The 25,567-nt window shown below is 43.4% G+C and overlaps 1 protein-coding gene across 1 annotated transcript; it reads right to left on the bottom strand.

Annotated features, from left to right (window-relative positions):
* Positions 1-719: 719 nt before the first annotated feature.
* On the bottom strand, positions 720-5,503 carry LOC131676456 (odorant receptor 56a). Its single transcript, XM_058955522.1, has 5 exons — positions 5,203-5,503; positions 4,500-5,140; positions 1,327-1,428; positions 1,115-1,267; positions 720-1,019 (listed from the first exon to the last, which is right to left on the bottom strand). Exons 1-5 carry the CDS (start codon positions 5,501-5,503, stop codon positions 966-968), a joined length of 1,251 nt encoding a protein of 416 aa, XP_058811505.1. The 3' UTR covers positions 720-965.
* Between the last annotated feature and the right edge of the window lie 20,064 nt (positions 5,504-25,567).

Genomic DNA, 25,567 nt, shown 5'->3' with positions numbered 1-25,567 from the left:
CGAAAACATTATTCCACAAATATCACATTAATAATTGTTTCAATTTCGTAAGTGTCCTTCCGTATCCACAGAAATTGAAGGTACAGCTCAATATATTAAATGAAATTTACCACAGCTACTGCATCGTCCACAGCAATGGGAACAACAAACCCGGTGCGTCACGGAGAATCTACAGTTATTCCAAACTCCAAAACTTGACTGCGACTATTTAAACAATGAATATTTCAACGCATTCCTCCGGCAAAGAAGGCAGAAGCACAAAAAAAAAAACTAACAGTTTCAGGACAAATGCAAAGTTGTTTCGAGAAATGAGCACTACACTTTTGTTCCATTCTTTAGCACTTCAGGAAAAGGCAAATTGGAGTTCTCGTCGTCGTCGTTTGTCGGCAGCAGGAAAAATGGAAACTTATTCGTTTGTCGAAAGATATTTACAAGCTGCACTTTTTGCAGGTGCTGCTAGGGCCTCTCTCCTCTGCTGCTGATGGACGAAATCGTTTCCTGGCTAGAGTAGCTAGCTGGTATTTATTTTGCACAAAACTGTGTGAGCTCAACACAAACGGTGAGTGCTACTAACGGAGTGCTGGTGGTCCTTTTCATCATTCCCAAATAATAAATAATGAACAGCTCTTGTCTCACGGGGGGTGGGGGGGCGAGAAACTCCTGCAGGGGTTGGCTTCAATTCGGTAGAAGTTTCCCGGTTTGCCACCCCCCCCCCCTCGCAGCAAAGTCCATTATTATTGTGGCGAAGTTGGTGTCATGGCGATTCTCAGGTTCGCATTCGGTTGGGGTTTTTTTTTTGGTTACAAGTGCCGCCACACTGTGTGTTGTTGGGTGTTGAAACTTTGTGTGCGAAAAACAGGTGCTATTGTTTAATTAAATGAATAAGTAGGCGACGAGGACGCTTTTTTGTTGTCGGGGTCCGGGGTCTTTGCCAGCGGTTTGTGAGGTGAACCTCGAGTAGCTAATTAGTCGGCGGCTTGCTTCAGGATGGTAAAGTAGCTATAAGAAGCTCGCAGAATCTGGAACGAATGGAAATGAAACAATGAATAATTGCTGGTTGTAGAGGAGCTGAGTGAGGTTTTTAATCAATTATTGGGATTGGAGACCAACTTACCGCTATGAAGGTATCCAGTGACGTCGGAACGAAGAAGGCCTTTATTGTGAGCGGTTTGTTGTTGAAGCAGCCGAAGGTAATCAAGTGGCGGTTTACAGAACGAGGATAGTTGTACCAATCACTCCGATATGCCGAACTCGATAGAAGGTTTGCCTGCGAAAGGAGCGTCTGGTTGATTGATTGTGAGTTTTTAAATGACAAGCTATACTAACATGATGGCTAATTTCGTTGGCATGCCAGTAGTACACGAAAAGAAAGGCTATCATGGTCATTATGTAGCAAATATCGATGAACACTTGAACGGCTGATTCGGTCTGCATCGAGGAATAATAAATAGAAGGAAAGTGTTGAGGTCATCATGAAAATAACTGAGATTGAGACGATCGATGACTGGAATCGTCTCCTATTCGAAGAGCGTAAACCAAACTTACAAGTCAACAAGATAAGAATGCGAACCGACAACAATGGCGACGACCAGTGCGACAAAAAGGGACTAGCGATTGGAAGCTCGGAACGTGGAACTGCAGATCTCTCAACTCCATCGGGAGCACCCGTGTACTCGTCAATGTTCTCAAGGACCGCGGGTTTGAAATTGTAGCGCTGCAGGAGGTTTAGAGGTAATCATACCATCTACCAGAGCTGCGACAACACACATGAGCTAAGGACAGCTTTTATTGTGATGGGCCATATGCAAAGGCACATAATCGGTTGGTGGCCGATCGACGAAAGAATGTGCAAGTATAGGATCAAGGGCCGTTTCTTCAACATCAGCATAATAAACGTGCACAGCCCTCACTCCGGAAGTACCGATGATGACAAAGACGGTTTCTACGCGCAGCTCGAACGAGAATACGACCGCTGCCCAAGCCACGACGTCAAGATCATCATTGGGGACTTAAACGCTCAGGTAGGCCAGGAGGAGGAATTCAGACCGACGATTCGAAAGTTCAGCGCTCACTAGCTGACGAATGAGAACGCCCTTCGATTCATTGATTTCGCCGCCTCCAAGAACATGGTCATTCGTAGCACCTTCTTCCAGCCTCCCTTATCGTTACACCTGGAGATCACCGCTGCAGACGGAATCGCAAATCGACCACGTCCTGATCGATGGACGGCGCTTCTCCGACACTATTGACGTCAGGACCTATCGTGGCGCGAACATCGACTCTGACCACTACCTGGTGATGGTTAAATTGCGCCCAAAACTATCCGTCATTAATCATGTACGGTACCGACACCCGCCTCGGTACGATCTGGAGCGACTGAAGCAACCAGATGTCGCCACTGCATACGCGCAGCACCTCGAGGCGGCGTTGCCGGACGAGGGAGAGCTCGACGTGGCCCCTCTAGAAGACTGCTGGAGAACAGTAAAAGCAGCCATCAACAACGTAGCTGAGGACATTGTCGGGTACGAGGAACGGAGACGACGGAACGATTGGTTCGAGGAGGAGTGCAGAGCTGTTTTGGAGGAGAAGAATGCAGCGCGAGCGGTCATGCTACAGCATGGAACCCGACATAAGGTGAAATGATACAAACAGAAGCAGAGCCAGGAGACACGCCTCTTCCGGGAGAAAAAAACGGAGTGCGAGGAAATAGAACTGCTGTGCCGTTTCCAGATACACGGAAGTTCTACCAGAAGCTCAACGCATCCCACAAAGGCTTCGTGCCGCAAGCCGAAATATGTAGGGATAAGGACGGGAGCCTGCTGACGGACAACCGTGAAGTGATCGAAAGGTGGAAGCAGCACTTCGACGAGCACCTGAACGGCGAGGAGAATGTAGGCAACGGAGGATTTGACTATGTTAGTGCAGTTGAGGACGGGAATGAACCAACTCCCACGTTGAGGGAAGTCAAGGATGCCATCCAACAGCTCGAGAACAACAAAACAGCTGGCAAAGATGGTATCGCAGCAGAACTCATCAATTTGGGCCCGGAAAAGTTGGCCACTTGTCTGCACCGGTGACTAGTCAGGATCTGGGAAACCGAACAGCTACCGGAGAAGTGGAAAGAAGGGGTGATCTGCCTCATTCACAAGAAAGGCGACCATTTGGAGTGTGAGAACTTCCGAGCGATCACCATTTTGAATGCCGCCTACAAAGTGCTATCCCAGATCATCTTCCGTCGTCTATCACCTAAAGTAAATGAGTTCGTGGGAAATTATCAAGCCGGTTTCATCAATGGCCGGTCGACAACGGACCAGATCTACACCGTACGGCAAATCCTCCAGAAATGCCGTGAATACCAGGTCCCAACGCATCACATGTTCATCGACTCCAAGACGACATACGACAGTATCGACCGCGTCGAGCTATGGCAAATCATGGACGAAAACAGCTTTCCCAGGAAGCTGACTCGACTGATCAAAGCAACGATGGACGGTGTACAAAACAGCGTAAGGATTTCGGGTGAACTTTCCAGTCCATTCGAATCTCGACGGGGACTGAGACAAGGTGATGGACTCTCGTGTCTACTATTCAACATCGCTCTGGAAGGTGTGATGCGACGAGCCGGGCTCAACAGCCGGGGCATGATCTTCACGAAATACGGCCAATGTGTATGCTTCGCGGACGACATGGATATTATCGCCCGAACATTTGGAACGGTGGCAGACCTGTACACCCGCTTGAAACGCGAAGCAGTGAAGGTCGGACTGGTGGTAAAAAGGGTCCAAAACAAAGTATATGCTGGTAGGCGGAACCGAAAACGACAGGAACCGGCTGGGAAACAGCGTTACGATCGACGGGGATACCTTTGAGGTAGTGGAGGATTTTGTCTATCTAGGATCCTTGTTAACGGCTGACAATAACCGAAGACACATCATCAGTGGAAGTTGGGCCTACTATGGGCTCCAGAAGAAACTGCGATCAAGAAAGATTCACCCCCGCAGTAAATGCACCATGTACAAAATGCTTATAAGACCGGTGGTTCGGGCACGGGCACGAGACTTGGACCATGCTCGAGGAGGACCTGCAAGCGCTAGGAGTTTTGCAAGCGACGGGTGCTAAGGATGATCTTCGGCGGTGTGCAGGAGAACGGTGTGTGGCGGCGAAGGATGAATCACGAGCTTGCTGCACTCTATCGCGAACCCAGTATCCAAAAGGTGGCCAAAGCTGGAAGGATACAGTGGGCAGAGCATGTTGCAAGAATGCCGGACAACAATCCTGCAAAGATGGTGTTCGCTAATGATCCGGTTGGTACAAGAAAGCGAGGAGCGCAGAGAGCACGATGGGCGGACCAGGTGGAACGTGATTTGGCGAGTGTTGGGCGTAACCGACGTTGGAGAGCTGCAGCTACAAATCTAGTATTGTGGAGGCAAATTGTTGATTCAGTGTTATCATGAAATTGATGTTGAACTAAATAAATGAATGAATGAACTCAAACTTACATAAGATGCCTCGAACAACAACGCGCAGATCAGTATCGAGAACGTGGCAAAATCCAAAAACACTGCACTCCTCGTCAAACTTTCCAACTCCCGAGTGTAATCGTATATCTTGCGTTGCTGTTGGACACATTCGACCAAAAGTTCCGCACGCAGCTCACAACGTGCCTCATCCGAATCTGCTCGAATCTTCCGTAGCGGTCGAGCACTTCGCAGTTCGGACACTTCGTAGCTCTCCAAGTGTGACAGTTTGTGGTTCAGCACCATCAACACGGTTCGCAAGTACACCATCAAGCTGATGATGAACAAGAGCCAGCTGGTAACGATCAGTTGACCCAGATACATAATGTACAGCTGGATAGCGTATATTATCGGTAAACGTACAGTATCCGCTGGATACCAGGATTGTAGAATTAATGATGGTTTCTCTAAGTTGGACATGTCTGTCGATTTCATCCTGCAGTACTGTATTATGGGATAGTAGATTATAGTGTTAGCGGTAATCAAGACACACATCCAGATAACTAATGTCAGCCGATTCGTGTGTTTGACGTTACTGGAAAGAATCCGCTTTTCGGTTGCGTTTCCGTGACGCATGATGTGCCGAATTTCTTCATCAGCGATACGAATTAGGGTGTTGAATCCTGCGAAATGTTTAAAATCGAGAGCTGCTCACTTACTTCCCGCATAGATTTTCATAACTCACTAGTTCGGTTCCAATAGAAGTGAAGAATTCGTACAACGGTGGTGTGAAACAAGAGTGTTGTTGCAGCGTTGGCCGTCATCTCGCCAATGTTGCCAAAAACTTGAAACAAGTCCATGAATTGGGTTATGTTGAACACGAGCATTGAAGCGGTGAAAAACGCTCCCCGGAAACCGTTCAAGTTTTTCCACGGTTGACTTTTGTACAGTAGAAGCCCGTAGTGCTTTAATCCGTTGAGAGCTAATTTCAACAGTGGGTTTTCAAAAACAACATCCTCCTGAATCCATTCCTGCGTAAGCTCCATGTTAATTGACTCCAAGACGGTCGATTACTAAGCGAACAGTTTCGGAACCAATCGCCTAGTTTACTGAAACTCAAAGGATAACAATTAACACTAATTATAATTGAATTAGTGCCTTTGATGATGCTTTTATAGACATTCGACACAAAGCAAGCGCTGAAATATTCATCATGGAAATCAACCGGCCATACATGGTGGGCGGCTGTCAGCCGGTGGCAAGCATCAAAGTAGTCCGGTTCATCTGACGATTTCTGACGACGAAGGGCGGACGGTTGTAAGCCGTTATCACACATGTAATAGAATGAAATGAAAACACTCCTTACACAATCGGTGTTTAACGTCGTCGGGTGAGGCAAGCTTAAGGTTTGTGGACTGAATAATGGATCCGGTGAATGTTTGCCCAGTATCGATGGAGGCAGGTAATTGTAACCGGTTCTCGAGATTGTTGAGCTAGTCTTCCGTTGGATCCTGTTTCAAATTCCTGCCAGCAGTATTTCCTGTATTGACATTAGTTTACATCGATTAAATAGTGGTTTATTTGCGGATTTAATGAAATGGAACCGAGAATGGGTTGGTGTTTGTTTGAGTTGTGGATACGTTCCAGAGTATGGATGGATAACTTTCTGCAATTAGTACAGCAGTAAGTAGCGACACAAGTTTTCGAGATTTAATGTAACTCGCTTTTTAATTGCCTTTATTCAAAAATATTTTAGGACCAATCCAATTTGTTGATATTTTGCATGTTTAGATTAACTTTCGACATGTCATGTCTGTTCTCTGTGGTTTATTTTCTTTTTCAATTTCACGCGATGCTAAATTCCACAATTTTACCCTATATTTCGTCTTTTTAGGTCTCAACAAGTTCCATTTTATTAATTACCTAATCACAGAAAACACTTAGTTTTGAAACCAAAATCCCAATCAAATTAAAAAGCAAAGAACCGACCACTTCAATGGAGCCAGGAACGATTCGAATGAGAAAATGAACTACGGAGCAAATTCCCAGCCATGAATCATAAATAGATCATCAATCTTGGTTTTAATTTAATTTTACTTTATGTAATATTGCACATCGAAAGCCGCCTCTTCGGGAACTGAGCCACTCCATTCGTTTTTCCACAGATTCTTATTCTTCCTGGTTCACACAGAGCTGTTCTACAATCTCAAAGGGACAGAGTCTCAAGGAGAAAACCTAGTTTTCCAACATTGCCAACATTAGGTAGGTAGAAATATTTCACACCAGACCAATCGGAGTGTGGGGTGAAACTCAGCCAACCGAAGCGAAGCTTCGGATATCGAAACCAGCCACCTAAATATTCAAACAATCCTGTTTGCTCCGACCACGAAGAAATTATTGTCTGAGATCGAATGTTGCACACACTGCTTGCCCATATTGAATTAATAGTTGAACTTTGAAGATAACAATTCCAAATGCATCCCATACTCACTTCTGGCCGGCCTGTGAAAGTAACGATACAACTCAGTTCCTTTAGCTACCGAATGCTGTCAACCGAAAAAGAGTCAGTGCGATCCTGAAACAGCAGGGGTTAGATTCCAGGCGATGAAGAAACTGAAATTTTTGAACTCGAAAAGGTTTTCTTAGGTTGACATTGGCATGGTCGGATGGGCAGTCCTAACAAACGTCTGGTTCCTTTTGTTGACGAGGAGATAGGTTGATGGTGAAGAAAGACATTCTTTCTGTTATTATGATTACAATTTACAGGATGGTCACTTAGAGCTGGTCGTGTGTGGGAGCAGAATGAAAATCACATGCAAACAACAATTATTGTCACATGCACTTTCCGGCCCAGTGAATGGGACTCGTCTTGCAGTGTTAAGGAAATCGATTTCTGTCTGTTCGTCTAAACTGCATGAGCCTAGTGTGCCTAGAAGCATGTTTGGTTTGTGTATAGACGACACTCTGTGAACAACAGATTGACATATTATTTAACAAAATAATTCAAATATTTGATTTGGGGGGAAAATGTTGAGCAACGCTGAGGACATCACAAAAGTTTTTTTTTTTTTTTTGGTTAACAATTGTAATACGATTCACATCAGCTGGTACACACTTTACTTTAATATTTGATCATGTATCCCGCATACCGAGCTTTCTTATCATTTTTCTTTATTTCGATATGAAAATTGTCATTTTTTTGTATCGGAATAGAGATACTGGATTTGGAAAAAATGTTCTTACGAATAGAATCATTTTAATTTTAAACTCAATTCGAAAACTCCGAAAACAAATTCCCATTTCAAAGTGACAAGCAGTTCTCAAAGTGCGTATCTGTTAAAATAAACGCGCTCCCTTTTCTTACTGGGAAATATGAAAGGCACTGATTGTTTGTATGAAGACTTGACATTTATTTTTCATTTACCATTTTATCGGTCAGTTCCAATTGAGCACGAGACCTTTCAGCAGCTTCAATTCAAGGAAAATCTCTTCGAATCCTTTTCGAACAAGGGCATCTCTCGTTTCAGTTTCGGAGTTATTCGATAAAGATCTGATATACAATTATTCGGTAGTTGCAAAATTTACTGGGAAAATGTAAACACCGCCATATCCGGAAATGAACTGGAATTCTGGCTGGTTCCAGTTCGTACTCCGGCTCCAGTGACACAACCGATTCTAACTTGGTTTCAAAATCCGTTCGCTGGACCAATTTGGACAACGTCCAAAAAATCGTTCTACAGTCGTCCATCTTCGTAACGGGAGGATAACGCTGGACGCCTGTCGAACGATTTTTTGGACGTCGTCCAACTTCGGTCCAACGAGCGTCCTTCGTTGGACGATTTTGGAAAACTAAATTAGTGGGTGCATACCCACTGAGAAACCCAAAAAAAAAGTTTCAGAATCGTCCCGGTCAAACCATTCGGAATTTGATTCGGAATCCTGAATGGAGTCAGTATGGATTCCAACTCAAATGCAACAACCGATTCTGAAACCGATTGAGTCGGTATCGGTTGCTGCATTTGAGTTGAAATCCATACTGACTCCATTCAGAAATCCGAACCGCTTCCGGAATGAGTTTAACTGGGTTACTTCACGCTGGACAGCATGGGAATCATCAAACCAAACAAGCTACTTCTCTCTCAGGATGATCAACGGGCTAAGTCATTGTTAGAATCCCTAACCCGTCCAATTTCGAATCTGGCCTTGCTCCGAAGACACGATCACGTTCCACTTCCGGACAGTGAAGCGATGCCTTTCAACCGATGGAAATGTCTCGAAAACCGTTCGAGCAAGGATCCAGTACTATCCGAGGCTCTTGAGCAGAAGATCCAAGAACATGTCAACAAGGGTTACGTGAGAAAGCTGACTTCAGAAGAACTTCAAGAAAAGCGTACGCGTATTTGGTACCTACCTATATTCGTTGTTGCGAACCCAAATAAGCCGGGCAAGTTTCACCTAGTGCGGGACGCAGTTGCCAACGTCTACGGTGTTACATTAAACCACAGAGAACAGACATCCGTGATCGAACAAAAATATTTAAAAAAAACGTGTAAACATTTGAATTAATATACGATAAACACTAGAGCCGCCACACCAACCTATCGCAACTATCAGTCAAATCCATTCCGGAACCGGTTCGAAATCTTGAATGGATTCAGTATGAAATCTTGCTCAAAGAAAACAACCGATTCCGACTCTATCGGTTGATGCATTTGAGCTGGAGTTCATGCTGGAAGTCCGAACCGGTTCCGGACTAGTTTGACTGGGTAGAGGAATAACCGCTGTCAATTCTGTCGAACTCACCCACAAAAAAAACATGACGACAGTAGCGCACCTGGTTTGGATATCCCAACTACCTTCGAAACCGTTAGAGATTTTACACAAGTTGAATGCTGAAGATGGACGTCTGTTCTCTGTGATTAAACTCAGTCCTCCTGAATGGTCCAGATCAGCTCTCATCGCTACTGTCGGCGCTAATCCGTTTCCGTGAATTCCGAGTGACAGTATGCGGGGACATCAGGGAGATGTTTCACCAAGTGCGGATGAGTTACGAAGACCAACATTGCCAGCACTTCTTCTAAAAAGGTACCAACGAGTCGAAGCCCAGCATGTACGTCGTTTAGGTGATGACCTTCGGCGCATGATTGATGTTCACCGAGCACTGCACAACACGTCAAGAACCTGAACGCAAGACGATTCGAGCAGGACCATCGATGCAATCATCAAGCAATACTACGTTGATGAAACTCCGCTATGGTCATGGCAAACGCTTGAAGAGAAGAACCTAAACATCGCTGACGAAGCTACTACAGAAAAAATGCTCGGAATGTGGTTGAATACGACGACAGACCGATTCACTTTCAAAATATCCTCCCGTTACGATGAAAATCTGGAATGCTCCTATAGAAGACTCGCTGTTCAAGAAACGCCATTGAAATTCCCGTCCATCCCGAAGTCCGGGCTGCTAGCGGCCTTACTTCGTGTCCGATTGGCGGATACGATAAGGGCATCAATGTACATCACGGTTAACAAGCGGTACTTCTGGACAGATTCCAAGGACCACCGATGATATAGCCCATTCGTTGCGTTTCTCCTCAGTAAAATTTTAAAGTCGACGAAAGCTGGTGAGTGGCGTTGACGAAGCAGAACGTAGCGATGAAGGGACACGGTTAACACCTGCTCCCAATCTATCTCCGGACAGTCGCTGGATCTGGGGAGAATTGTGGATCATGTTATAAAGCCACAAGAATACTGTAAAGGGACCACTGCTCTGAGTAGCACGGCTTTCGTTTTCCGGTCCGTCGATAACTTGCAGCACTCTACGAGACAAGAACATCGTACCTCTGGACCGCTGGTGCCACAGGAGCTGGCTAAAGTGGAGGACTACTTGTTCCGCCAAGCGCAGTCGGAAGTCCATATCGATGAAATCACCTTCTCACTCGGACGAAAATGATTAAGAACAATCCACTGTTCCATTGCGCCTTCCTAGACGAAAATGGAGTTGCTCGTGTCCGTGGTCGAACAAAAGTCTGTAGGTCTGTAGCCGAACGCGATTTCGTTGAACCCGTCATTCTTCCGTGTAACCTTCGCATCAAACAGCTGATCATTGCTAACATTCACGAACGTTTCAACCACCAAAACCATACCATAGAGAACAGACATCCATGATCGAACAAAAATATTTACAAAACGTGTGTAAACATTTGAGTTAATATACGATAAACACAAGCGCCGCCAAACCAACCTATCCCAACTATCCGTCAAATCCATTCCGGAACCGGTTCGAAATCCTGAATGGATTCAGTATGGAATCTTGCTCAAATAAAACAACCGATTCCGACTCTATCGGTTGATGCATTTGAGCTGTAATTCATGCTGGAAGTCCGAACCGGTTCCGGACTAGTTTGACTGGGTAGAGGAATAACCGCTATGAATTCAGTCGAACTTAGCCACAAAAAAACATGACAGTAGCGCACCTGGTGAAGATATCCCAACTACCTTCGAAACCGTTGGGGATTTTTACACAAGTTGAATGATGAAGATGGGCGTCTGTTCTCTGTGTTCTCTAATCATCAACGAAGTTCTACAACGGTGCCGTATTCCTCGCTAGAAAGCCTCCTACCTTGCGAATCGGAAAGAGTGCCAGTGGTGCAAAAACCGTAACCTTCAACGATGGCTGATCTTCCACATTCTCGTCTGGCCGCTTTCAGCCGCTCGTTCACCTACATTAGTTATTATTTCGGTCCGATGCTGGTTATGCTTCGACGAAAGCTCTCAAGCTACAAGCAAGGTGATCAAGCGCACGATCGAACAGCTCAATTTGGCTAGCGAATTTACCCTCAAGTCGCACCCAGTAGTGGACCTTCAATTTGTCGTGCTCGCCCCACTTAAGAACGTCTGATCCGCAGCGTGGAGCTGAAGTTAAGCAAGGTACAACCCAGTAGATCGAGGTAGAAAACATTGCCAACTCGTGCCCACTGACCGACATTCTCTTGAATAATGACGAATCACCTGTGCTAATACCTAACCATTTTCTGTTAGGATCAGTAAACGGTCTGTTTACTTCGATGACAGTCCGGTACATAGAAGGAACTGTCGAACTCAATTACAGATCATGGCGAACTTATTCTGGAAACAGTGGATCCGTGACACGCACGAGCCATCTACAACTCATGGTTCCGGAAAAGAAATCCCGTCGCATTTGAGGAAATTCTCCATTGAACGCGGCGATTCGGTAAAATTCCGTGCGCTTGTCCGGAAAGCCGAATTTTTAGACTTTCATGAAATTAGACATTTTTCCAGACTATACCGAAGGATGGTTTCTAATCGAATCTAGATCTAGTTATTCCCATATCCATTTGATCCCGGTCAAATCATCCGTCATTCGGTTTGGAACATTGAATTTTGTCGGAATTGCAACGCAACAACCGATTTTGAGACGAAATTAGATGTCCTCGAGTACAAAACAAAAATCATCTAAAATTTTGATCCATATTCAGTTTCGAAAGTATTCTGATATACAATCATTCAGTAGTTGGAAAATTTACTGGGAAAATGTAAACACCGATACTGCCCACTGAGAAACACAAAAAAATCAAAATCGTCCAGCACAGGTCCAACAATGGACGTCTGTCAAACGGTTTTTTGTACGTCGTCCAACTTCGGTCTAACGAACGTCTTTCATTGGACGATTTTGGAAAACTAAATTAGTGGGTGCCTACCCACTGAGAAACCCAAAAAATTGTTTCTGTGGCTTAAATGTATTCTACTATAAAAATTGCAACAAAAGCATTCCACGCATAAAAGCGGTACATTAATTTAAAATTAACTTCCAGAAGATTTTGAACAGCCGTTCTAAGCAGCATCGATTTTTTGTCGTGACTAACGACTTACCTTTCAATATATTCAACTTGTGTAAAATCTCTAACGGTTTTGAAGGTAGTTTGGATATCCAAACCAGGTGCGCTACTGTCGTCATGTTTTTTGTGGCTGAGTGCGACAGAACTGACAGCGGTTATTCCTCTACCCCGTCAAACTAGTCCGGAACCGATTCGGACTTCCAGCATGAATTCCAGCTCAAATGCGTCAACCGATAGAGTCGGAATCGGTTGTTTTCTTCGAGCTAGATTCCATGCTGAGTCCATCCAGGACTTCGAACCGGTTCCGGAATCGATTTGACGGATAGTTGGGATAGGTTGGTGCGGCGGCGCTAGTGTTTTTCGTATATTAATTCAAATATTTACACACTTTTTTTAAATGTTTTTGTTCGATCATGCATGTCTGTTCTCTGTGCTTATATCTTTTGTTGTGCTGAATGGATTTAATAAATTTCTTCGGCATTTTGTCGAAAATATTTGTACCAATGTTGTATTAAATTTTGGAATATGTAGAACATTCATTATCAACGGAAAAATAGTGTTATGAAAAATCTTGCGGGCTTGGTAATCGAACCCAGATGAGCTGCGTACAAGGTACTCGATTTATCAACCACGCTATATCCGTCTCCAGATGCGGATAGTGTGAGGAACAATGAACGGTCAACATACCTACATACCAATAAAAATCTTTAAAGATACGAAATCGTTTTTATTGTGCGCGAAATCGAATCTTTTGCGGAACTTGAATAAGAAGCGGATTGGCGAAGGCGGTGCCTTTCCGTTCAGATTAGCCGCCATTCCGCCCGTGTAAGATGCAGCTAACAGTAGGTAAGAGTGAAGCACTATTATCAGCATCATCGTTCCGACAACGACCGAAAGGGCGTATAGATAGAAAATCGCGTAGCATTGTATGAGCAGGTGATGACCCATACTTACATTGAGATGCAATGAAAAGGTTTTTATGTTATGTTCGAGGAGGTGTAATCGTCGTTTCGGTGCTATTCGCGATTTTCATCGTAAAATTAAAGCTGGGATTAGCTACAACTCTGGGTTTGTTATATTTTAATAATTTTAAATTCCTTGATGAGAACGCTGTTGCAGATCCGGGCCCTGATACCGATATACATGAACAAGCTTAAACTCGTCACAAGAGAGGGTAGTAATATTGAAGGTGATATATTACCCGTAGCTTAATTGATCCAACAGTTCCTTTCCGGTTCGATTTAGTTTATTAGACTACAAGTATGACACGTTAGGTTAAAGTTCCTGCGACAATCTAATAAATGTTGGTTTAGATCCTCCCATCTCCCATTCAAATTGTACTATAAAGCTGACAGCATCAAAAATTTCCTTCCACGAACACATCACTTGCAAGAACAACGAAATACTTCCGAAAAATGCACCGAATCCAGTGCAGAGTATCCATGAGAACAGCGATAGAGCAGCATTTTTATCCAATAAACGATAATCATTTTCCGCTTCATTGATCGGCGAAAATTTTCCGTATCGTTTGCTTGCTTCCCACTTGGATTGCCCAACCCCCGACCCCGAACCTAACTGCTCCTCGACTAACGGCTTAAGATGGGCAGCTGCTATGGTTGAGTGGGAAAATTAAAAAGATTATTTAATGTCATGTTTCCAGAGTGCAGCGAGTGTTCGAGTTTCCGGCTGACTAGGTTCGAAGTAAGCCGTTGCCGTGGAAACCACGGTCGTAAAAGTATTCCAACCGTGAATTATAGCGTTCGTGTTATAATTTTTGATTTCTAGTGAATTGATCTTTTGTGCGGCTGTTGTTGTTTGTGATGGATGCTGCTAATTAACGAAGTTGTGTTATTTAAGTGTGTCAAACCACAAAATTACTAGTCACTAGTCAGTCAACCAGCAAAACCCATACTCGGGTAAATATCTCCTTGGTGCTAGAAAACCATTAAAAAAGAGGGAGATTCAGCTGACATATGCACATCAACCCACAGCATGCAGCGCCTAATAATCAACCCCATCGCTTCAACACCTAAAAACTCATCCCGCAACGGCAGCTTTGAATATCAGCAGAAAAAAAAAATATTCAAATTACTATCCCGCTGCTGCTGCTGATGGTGTTGTAGTCTTTGATGCGTATGCTGAACGGATTTTTTTGTTCGGCTGTGAAGTGCGTGGCTTGTGCCAAACTCGCAAGTGCCGACACTTCGTTCGCCTCTTCACATAATATCTGCGCTCAGCCTCCGGATGGTGCCACGCATGCATTGTGCAACGCCATCGAGACGGAATACCACCGCAGCAGCAACTAGATCCTCGTATAACAGCACCTGCTGCCGTACGTCGGTAGGTAGGTAGGTATATGGGAATGTTCGCGATTTCGCCGAGCTGGGTCCGGGAGAGAGAGATGGAGAGAGAGAGAGAGATGTAAAAGCAGGCGCTGATTTATGCAGACAAAGCGAAGCATACCTAACAACCAGACAACATCGCGAAACTACACCCATTTGGCAGACATTGGCTCACCGCCGCGTCGTCCTTCGGTGTAGAAGGTACCTACATACTTACATGCAACAGTGCTATAGCTAGGGCATTCAAGTGCGTGCTCCTGGAACGGAACGGAACGGAACTGACGAGCGAGCGAAGGTATGAGCGTTCTCCGCGGTGCGCACTTGATCTAGAGGATCCAGTGCTCAGTGCGATTTAACCCTTTCGAGACATCTAGTCGGCCGGACTGAAAATTGGGCAATTCCCCACACAGTTATTAAAAAAAATAAAAGATTTTTTTAATTGTTTCCGGTTTACCCCAAATTGTAGTTTTCTGTCGTGACTACAACTTACCTTTTACTATAGGAGCCCTTTTCATTTTATCACAAAAAAGAGGAATGTAATTGATTTGAACGTAAGTCACTTTTATTGTATTGAACGGAATTATTTTAAGATTACAGAAATCAGTTGCCAAACTGGTCACCAATTTTGTACAGAAATTCAAGGCGTGGGAAACGAAACTTTCCAGTCTTTTTCGGACAAAGCTGTCAGAGTAATACCTACTCGAATATTGAGAGGTTATGTAAATTTTTGTATTTGTGTGCCTCATTCGTCGCTTGCTAGTCAAACGAGAAGCACGTGCAGACGGTGTAGTGGGAGAAGTTTTCTGCGATTTTAGTTGCATGTATATAGTAGCGTTGTAATTTTTGGTAATATTTGCAGTAGGTATATTATGATATATTATGATTGTGATGTTCAAATCCTAATATTTAGTGTTTCGCGGGGAGCTCAGTAACAAAATTGTTCACTGGGAAGCTTATTCTATTGATTGATTTCATGTCTTTCGTCACAAAATCCACCGAATAACCTGCGTACCAACCCAGTGCACTTTTGGCACAATGGCACGGCGCCTAATAAGAAATTCAATGATTTTTGATCGTGCTATGTTGGAAACGGAAAAAACATTTTCAGAGGTTCTTGGTCACAAATAGTTCACTACGTTTGCCACTACGTGTATACAGCCTGTGAAATTAGGTACTTTGAAGCGAATTCGAATTTCGACAGCTTCTGCCATTTGAAACGGTCATCCATAGCAAACTTGTCCCTACCAGTGAAATATTCCTGTCGTGGCAACTGCTTGAAACCCGCATTGAAGTAGGTCTCATCATCAATGACGCAGCACTGTACGTTTAAAATCTGGATCGTTTCTTTGCCCTAAGGATGAAACTTTGCGAAACACCAAGTTGTTTGGCCAGGTCTCGCGTCCAAATGTTCGGATTCCGCCTAAAATCGAGCAACCTGAACTCTGTGCTTGCGGTGAACTGTCATCCTGGAAGCTTTGGAGGGCCTTTGAAACGATCGAATCACAGACATCCATGATCGAACAAATATATTTAAAAAAACTTAAAAAAACATAAATATACGTTAAATAGGGTTTTAACGTATATTTATGTCGCCACACTAGCTCAATTATCCGTAAATTCTAGAAAAACTCAAGAAAGAGAACTGCGGAGACTCCATTTTGGATCGATTGGATTCGCGTTTAGCTGTCAAAAACAAATCCAATCGAACATTGCCTATCATTATAACATTGGACGTGTTGCCATACAATGCCGGGGCATACGTTGCCAAAAATGCTGTTTTTCTCTCCGCAGTTCTCTTACTAGAGTTTTTCTAGTAAATTCCATTCCGGAACCGGTTCGGAATCCTGAAAAGCTAAAAAACAACCGATTCCGGCTCAATCGGTTCATGCATTTGAGATGGAACCCACTGAGACGTCCAAAAAATTGTTTCAAAATCGTTCAACACGGGTCCAACGATGGACGTTCGTTGAACGGTTATTTGGACGTTGTCCAAATTGGTCCAACGAACGTCCTTCATTGGACGATTTTGAAACCAACCGTTCTTAGAGGGAATTCACTCAAAATTTCTAACCGGTTCGAACCACCCCCTAAGACCGGTTGGTTTCAAAATCGTTCAATGAAGGGCGTTCGTTGGACCAACGTTAGACGACGCCCAAATAACCGTTCAATAGACGTCCATCGTTGGACCTGTATTGAACGATTTTAAAACAATTTAATAACCAGTTGTTGTAATTTAGGAACCAGTTGTTGTATTTAAGTTGCAATCCATGCAGGACTCTGAAACAATTTCCAAGTGGCTTGACCGGGGGCCAGCATCCAGTCAAACCATGCCGGAACCGGTTCGATATCCTGAATAGATTCAAAGTATTGAGATATCTGACGTTTAAAATACCTTTATGCTACCGCCCTCCCCTTAAACCCAGAAGCGTTTTGTTTACCGTGTAAACCGTGTCGCCGTGTAAACTATTATTTTACCTACAAAGTCAATCGTCAAAACGGCACAACACCAAAGCAGCTGTATAATGTCGTTTTTGCTTGAAGCGAAACTGAGTCAGTTTCTAACCCCAACTTCTGTCAAAATGTATGAACTGACAGCGGTTGGGGTTAGAACCTGACTCAGTTTCGGGGTCAAACGAAAACGCCATAAGTGTATGGAACTCCAGTTCAATTGCAACAACCGATTCTGAAACCGATTGAGTAAGAATCGGTTGTTACATCCCACTACCCTCTAAGAATGGTTGGTTTCAAAATCGTCCAATAAAGGACGTTCGTTGGACCAATTTGGACGACGTACAAGTAACCGTTCAACAAATGTCCATCGTTGGACCCGTGTTGAACGATTTAGAAACAATTTTTTGGACGTCTCAGTGGGATCCTAATAAGAACGGTTTGTTTCAAAATCGTTCAATGAAGGGCATTCGTTGGACCAACACTGGACCACAGAGAACAGACGTTCATCTTCAGAATTCAACTTGTGTAAAATCTCCAACCGTTTCGAAGGTAGTTGGGATATACAAACCAGGTGCGCTACTGTCATGTTTTTTGTGGCTGAGTTTGACTAAATTAAAAGCGGTTATTCCTCTACCCAGTCAAACTAGTCCGGAACCGGTTCGGACTTCCAGCATGAATTCCAGCTGAAATGCATCAACCGATAGAGTCGGAATCAGTTGTTTTCTTTGAGCAAAATTCCATATTGAATCCATTCAGAATTTCGAACCGGTTCCGGAATGGATTTGACGGATAGTTGAGATAGGTTGGTGTGGTGGCGCAAGTGTTTATCGTATATTAATTCAAATGTTTACACACATTTTTTAAATATTTTTGTTCGATCATGGTTGTCTGTTCTCTGTGGCTGGACCATTCAACAGATGTCCATCGTTGGACTTGTGTTGATTTTGAAACAATTTTTTGGGCTTCTTAGTGGGATTTGACATGGATTCAATACCGATTTCATTCAGGATACCGAACCGGTTCCTGAATAGGTTCCCAGTTAAACTCATTCCGGAACCGGTTTGGAATCCTGAATGGAGTAAGTATGGATTCCAAATCAAATGTAACAACCGATTCTGAGTCGGAATCGGTTGTTGCATTAGAATCCATACTGACTCCATTCAGGATTCCGAATCAAATTCCGAATGGTTTGACAGAGTAGTTCCCAGTCGAAAAAGGCGGACGAACATTGTCACGCGTATTTAATTTTTTATACGTTTTACTCTACTCGCCTGTGCTATGGCCCAAATGCAATTTGCGAAAGCGATTAAAAGGCAATTTTTGCGTTTTCGTAATTTTCATATTAGACAATTAAGGGTGATTAAATGTTACGTGTACGCTTTCATGGCGATTTAGGGGCAAATTCGGCAAAAAACGACAGCGACAAATCGTCCAAATGTTGCATTTCAGATAGCCCCCTATTTGCACTCAATTTGCCGGCGAATCGAAGGGCAATTAGCGCATTCGAGTTGGCAAATAGTTCCCCGTAAGTCAGCAACTTGCCCATTTGAACTGGGATACCTATATCGTTACCCAGTCAAACCATTCCGGAACCGGTTTAGAAATCAGAATGGATTCCAACTCAAATGCAACAAACGACTGATTCGAAATCGGTTGTTGCTTTTGAGCTGACATCCACTGAGAAGCCCATAAAAATGTTTCAGAATCGTTCAACACGGTTCCAATGATAGACGTCTGTTCAACGGTTATTTGGAAGTCGTCCAATGTTGGTCCAACGAACGTTCTTCGTTGGACGATTTTGAAAGCAGTCGTTCTTATGGTGAACTCATACTGAATCCATTCAGGACTCCGAACCGGTTCCGGAATGGATTTGACGGAGTAGTTGGGATAGGCTGGTGTGGTGGCGCTTGTTTCTTAATGAATATTCATTAAAATGATTACGCATGTGTTTATTAACATATTTGTTAAATTATGGATGTCTGTTCTTTGTGTTCCCAGTGTTAGCTCGAGTTTAAAGTGATCGAATGTGTTTTTTTCCGAGTTGACAACGTGTATGCTCATCGATGTAGGATTGGAGACAAGCAGTATTGCCGTCAAGATCGGTAGAAAAGACACCCTATGAGATATGGTGGAGTAGAAAGTCCGAGCTGGGACACTTGCGTTTGACCGAGAAATGGATTCCATAATCGTCAGCAGAGATGCTCGATTTCTGGAGCTATGCAACGGATCCTCGAGATTTCTACGATCAATAAGAAGAATCTCGAAAGGAAGCAAGCAGCAACGAAACAGGAAACCGTGAGAAACGATATTGCCGAAAAAGGAGTAGGCATCTGATGATACGTTGAATGGATCGGATGGGTTCTATGAGGCTGCTGATTCAAAAAAGGAAGAAGAGGAAATCACTAGCCGATCGAATTGTTTAAACAACGAAATCCAAATGGATCCAAATGGGTCATTAAACTCAAACGGAACGAGAAAGGTGATCCAGTCAATCACAAAGCCACAACAATAGCTCAGGGCTACACATACAGCGTGAAGGTATCTTCTTAAGTGACATTTACGCACCATGTATCACTGCGAACATATCTCGCCGTAGCAGCGTACAAGAATCTTCATCCCCCTCCCTGAAATATATCATTGAAATTTGAAAAATTACATATGTTCGACAAAAATGTACCTAATATATTAAATGGAATTCTCTTATTTTGTTTTGCAAAAGTTATCTTCTGAAAATATTTTCTTTAAGTGAAAATTGGCGACAGACCTCAACACCTACCGTTTGGCTCGTTGTGGAGGTTAGGTCTACCGCCGAGGACTCTACCGGAATAGATCGCGACGAAGCGGATAGTTAAATGTCTCACTTGTATCGTGACAAAACAGGGAGCTAACTGATTCACGAAACGGACATCGGTACCGAGAGAAATTCGCTACCGGGGAACTCTCAGTCGGAGTAGGGTAATTTCACCGCCTGGGAGCTAAATGGCTCAAGGATACGGGCATCAGTTTCGGGAGAAATTCCGCTGCCGGGAAAGTCTCAGCCGGATAACGGTGAATTTAACGCCGACTAAGAACTAAATGGCTCACGAAAACCGGAGCCAAATGGCTCATGGAATCAGGAGCTAAATGGATCACTGAGATGAAAGCTTGATATCACGCGAAAACAGGAGCTAAACGGCTTACAGAAATGCCTTGCGGTAACGTATTGCTGGGTAATGTCCGAGTGGAGCTCGTGGCTAAATGGCTCAAGTACGCAGAGGATCTATATAGCGTAATAGATGGAGAGAATGAGGGAAATCAAGAGGAATTTCGGGAATTAAATGGATGAAAGGTCGAGTTAACTTCAGAAAACTCGTGAGCAAACGGCTTCGTGATCGTCAAAATCAACGGCGTCTTCATGTGCAGCTGTTATGCACCTACAAGGTATTGATATTGGAACAGGTAACCGAGCCGTCATTGGTGGTGCCTTCAAATGCCTGGGCCACAGAGAACAGACGTCCATTTTCAGCATTCAACTTGTGTAAAATCTCTAACGGTTTCGAAGGTAGTTTGGATATCTAAACCAGGTGAGCTACTGTCGTCATGTTTTTTTGTGGCTGAGTGCGACAGAATTGACAGCGGTTATTCCTCTATCCAGTCAAACTAGTCCGGAACCGATTCGGACTTCCAGCATGAATTCCAGCTCAAATGCGTCAACCGATAGAGTCGGAATCGGTTGTTTTCTTTAAGCTAGATTCCTTGCTGAATCCATCCAGGATTTCGAACTAGTTCCGGAATCGATTTGACGGATAGTTGGGATAGGTTGGTGTGGCGGCGCTAGTGTTTTTCGTATATTAATTCAAATGTTTACACACGTTTTTTAAATATGTTTGTTCGATCATGGATGTCTGTTCTCTGTGCCTGGGCTGTGAAGTGGGCAGTAGAGTAACCAACACAAGAGTGAAGTTAGACCTAAGATTGTGCAATGAGGGGTTCCGTTAGTACATTTCAGTGAGACGAGAGGGAGTCTACCATCAACATCACATTCTGTAGTCCTTCACTGAAGGCGAACATGGGCTGGCGAGTGTGACAGAAGTATACCCACAGCAACTACCAGGCGATTCGTTACCACATCGGCTAAGGAACCCTGCTGCAGCGCGGGGAAGAACGACCGGCACTTTGACAGGACAGCGAGACCGAGAATGTTGATGATCTAACAGGAAGGATTGTGACGCCCCCGGTCCGGATGGAATGTCAAACGTGGCGCTGAAAGCTATGATCCTGGTATATCCGGACATGTTCAAGATGGTGCCGCAGAAGCGTCTAGATGATGGTAACTTCATTTAAATGTGAAAGGTGCAGAAGCCAGGGAAGTTACGGAAATCCGAACCGGCTCCCGAATGAGTTTAACTGGGATGTATTATATCCCAGTCAAAAAAGACGGACGAACATTTTCAGGCGAATTGAATATTTTGACGTCAAATCGCCTGAAAATGTTTATCCTTCTTTTTTGACAGGGAATACTGTTTGAGAGTTGAAAGCAAATCAAAGACAGATTTCAAGCGTCAAGCCATAAACGTCAAAACGCAACAACAACAACAACAGATTTCAAGCGTATTGCAAGCGGTTTGATGAAAGATCAACAGCGAATCGCTAGCAATTCAGGCCGACTTCCATAATTGATAAATTTTTCAGTCGTCCCAAGTAGCGAATCTAACTAGATTTGTTAAAGATACATAAAATGTATGAGACTGTGAAAATATATTTTTTTCTCCAATAATGAACTGAGCAGCAAAAAAAGAAATACCCGTCACCAAAAGGGTCAAGTATTGCCGGGTGGTAAGGGCTCAAGTAGCGGCGTTTAATTCGTGCCAGTGCAGTGGTGTAAAATGGGCTGTATGTTGAATTACCTAGTCGCAAGACCTTCGGAATAGAGTCATCATTCTCGCATATGGAACCGAGTTGCACTTTTGAGTAGCGAAAATGCTTCCCTATTACGCACTTCTTCCACTTCACATAAACTGAGCCCACCTCTACGTATGTTAATTTAGTCGACCTAGTTTTTTTCCCGCTGTACGCACAAATATTTGTATTCTAAGTTAGCAGAGATGCAAAATGCTTTAAAGCTAAAATCCTAGACGTCCGGTGAATAAGTTTTCATATGGTGAAACTGAACGTTTAGTTAGAAAAAACTTTTATCAATTGTGAAGTACAATATTGACTTTTTCTGATCAAAAATCGTTGTTGTCGTGTAGTAAACTAGATAGTGTCATACGTGAGTGTCATATATTTTCAACCAGACATGACTTGAAATCGGTTTTCCGATACTCTACAAATGGTTGTCGTGTGTTTCCGAATGCCTTCAACTCATACCAGTCCATCCTTCATTATTGTTATGTTAGTTACTCCTTAAGTCAAACGACGTGCATTACCTATCGGAATCAGATTGCAACGTGCTTTTCAATACAGAAAACAATTTCCGAATGCACCGTGTAAACAAACACTTGCAATTATTTTTACGAAAAATGGCATCGGACAACGACATCACTGCCTACCAAAATTTAGTACAATAGCCGTGAAAAGAATCGACAATTTCCACAAAACCAATATGCGTTGCGTGGTATGCATTCTACAACTCATGTCATTGCGTGAAAAGAGATGTTGATGTTTGTGATTTGATATGCTTCATATATCCACCTTCGGTGCCGTTCCTTCCGCTCAGCGAAGGCAACGCAACTATGCCACAGTCAGATTGTGCAGTAAACTGCATTTCTTCGGTCGAATTCTGCGGTACAATCATCAGCTGCCCAAAAAACCACGTTGCCTATTAACGGAGATTCTCCTCCAGGTAGGGTCACAGCCTCCACGTTGGATTCGTTTGGTGCTCCATGCCCGGAATATGTGGTTGACGGTGAGATTTGTAAACTTAATTCGAACGGATTCGTTTTTTTCCTTGCTGTCTCTGCTTTCTGTTTCAGGAGGACACTCGAAAGGAAAAACAATCCGTGGCTTACCGTCTGGAATTCGAACGACCTCCCCTTGGCGAACGTATGCTGCTGGTCTGGTCTGGTCTGGTTATCGGCAAAGAGCAATGACTACCGCACATGTGCGGGATGGAAGTTGAGATTCCGAATTTGACACGGTTCAAAGTGTCGGTTTTTCATCATCAAGGGCTGATCGTGGTTTCATTAGCGAGCAATTGTTTTTCATTGACCGCAGTGCAACTGTCAATTACTGGACAATGCTGGAAAAAATGAAGAGAACAAAGCGGAAGAAACATTTTCTCGTTGGAAAGACTGGTATGGTTTCAAGAGCTAGACTACATACAAGAGGTAGAAATCCGAAAGGAATTCGATTTTTTTACCGCTCATCGACCACCGGAACCCGGAACAGAATATGCTGATTGAAACGGTTTTAATTTTCGAAAAAACTGAACCAGACGGATTCGTCACGCTCGAGACAATTGGTTTTTGTAGAAATTGTGCAAGGTAAATCGATTCCGGTTCATTATAATTACCACTTCGTAACGGGTTGAAAGGATAACAGATTTAAGTTTCTCACGCGGAAAAGCGGGACGCGTCTCACGCTACCCACGCTCGGAACGAATTATTTAGATAGTGCTCATTTATTTTGATGTTGATTGATTGAAGGTCTATACGATTTCAGTCGGTCGACTAGAAACACGCAAACTAGTTCTGGTTCTAGTTTAGGGGTGGGAAAATGAGAACTACGAGACTTCGTTTTTTAGTTAGACTTGCACCAAAAAAAAAATCGTGAAGCGTAATTTAAACTTTGATTTGATTTCCGAAGTTCATACCGGCCGCTAAGTGGCATGATTTTCATGTGAACAAATAGTGATAGAGAGAAAAATATTTAAATGAAATTGTAATTGCATGTGGCTAGAAAATTACAATCAAGTGATGTCTGGGAGTAAATGCCAACTTGGAATAATCCAGATTTGCGTTTTGGCACATAGAAAAGATACCCATGAGCGAACAAATATATCAATAAAACTTGAGTAAACATTTTAATGAATATGTTAAAACACTAGCGCCGCCACACTTCTTATGCTGCTTGCAAATGTTTTCGAAGAATCGCCAAACTCAAAGGTATGTCTGCACGTGAAAAGGCCGTTGAATCATTGAAGACATTGTTTCGTGTGTTCTTCGCGCTACTCGGAAATTTAAGCCGGACAGTAATTCGGACGCATCACAATCTCCGTTTAAAATTAACGCCGACCAAGTTTAACTGATTCTAGAACCGGTTCGAATTTCTGAATGGAGTTAGTATGGATTTCAACTCAAATGCAACAACCGATTCCGACACAAACGGTTGATGCTTTGAGCTGGAACCCGGTCAAACCATTCGGAATTTGATTCGGAATCCTGAATGGAGTCAGTATGGATTCGGAATCGGTTGTTGCATTTGATTTGGAATCCCTCTAAGAACGGTTGGTTTCAAAATTGTCCAATGAAGGACGTACGTTGGACCAATTTGGGCATCGTCCAAATAACCGTTCAACGGATGTCCATCGTTGGACCCGTGTTGAACGATTTTGAAACAATTTTTTGGACGTCTCAGTGGGATCCATAATGACTCCCCTCTAAGAACGGTTGGTTTCAAAATCGTCCAATGACGGACGTTCGTTGGACCAATTTGGACAACGTCCAAATAACCGTTCAACGAACGTCCATCGTTGGACCCGTGTTGAACGATTATGAAACAATTTTTTGGACGTCTCAGTGGGTCCATTCAGAAATCCGAAACGGTTCCGGAATGAGTTTAACTGGGAATCCTCTCAGAATTCCAAACCGGTTCCGAAATGGGTTCATTGTACAATGAAGCACGTTAGTTGGACCGACATTGGACGACATCCAAATAATTCTCGACGAACATGTCAAATGGTCCTAAGTGCAAATGAGAGCCTCTTTTTATTTACTTTCTATTTCGATTGTTACGGCGTCAGCATAAAACTTTTCAATATTGTTTCATGATATATCGAAAAAGTCTGATTTCGACTAGCTTACTCTGCTAAGAGTTAAGTAACAAACGTATAAACTACCGAGTTATTGGAGAAAGAGAAAGTAAAGAGAAACTGTCATTTGCACTTAGGACCATTTGACATGTTTGGCTAGAATTGTTCAATAGACGTCCATCGTTGGACCCGTGTTGGACGACTTTGAAACAATTTTTTTGACGTCTCAGTGGGTTTTTACATTTTCCCAGTGAATTTTCCAACTACCGAATGATTGTACATCAGATCTTTATCGAATAATTTCGAAATTAAATGTGGATCGAAATTTTAGATGATTTTTGTTTGAACTCGAGGACAACGACTTTCCACTTGGAACAGACGTCCATCTTCAGCATTCAACTTGTGTCAAAATCTCTAACGGTTTCGAAGTTAGTTGGAATATCCAAACCAGGTGCGCTACTGTCGACATGTTTTTTGTGGCTGAGTTCGACTGAATTGACAGCGAAC

This window comes from Topomyia yanbarensis, chromosome 1 (genome assembly GCF_030247195.1).
Source record: "Topomyia yanbarensis strain Yona2022 chromosome 1, ASM3024719v1, whole genome shotgun sequence".
NCBI lineage: Eukaryota > Metazoa > Arthropoda > Insecta > Diptera > Culicidae > Topomyia > Topomyia yanbarensis.
This window is presented reverse-complemented; position numbering and strand designations above follow the sequence as displayed.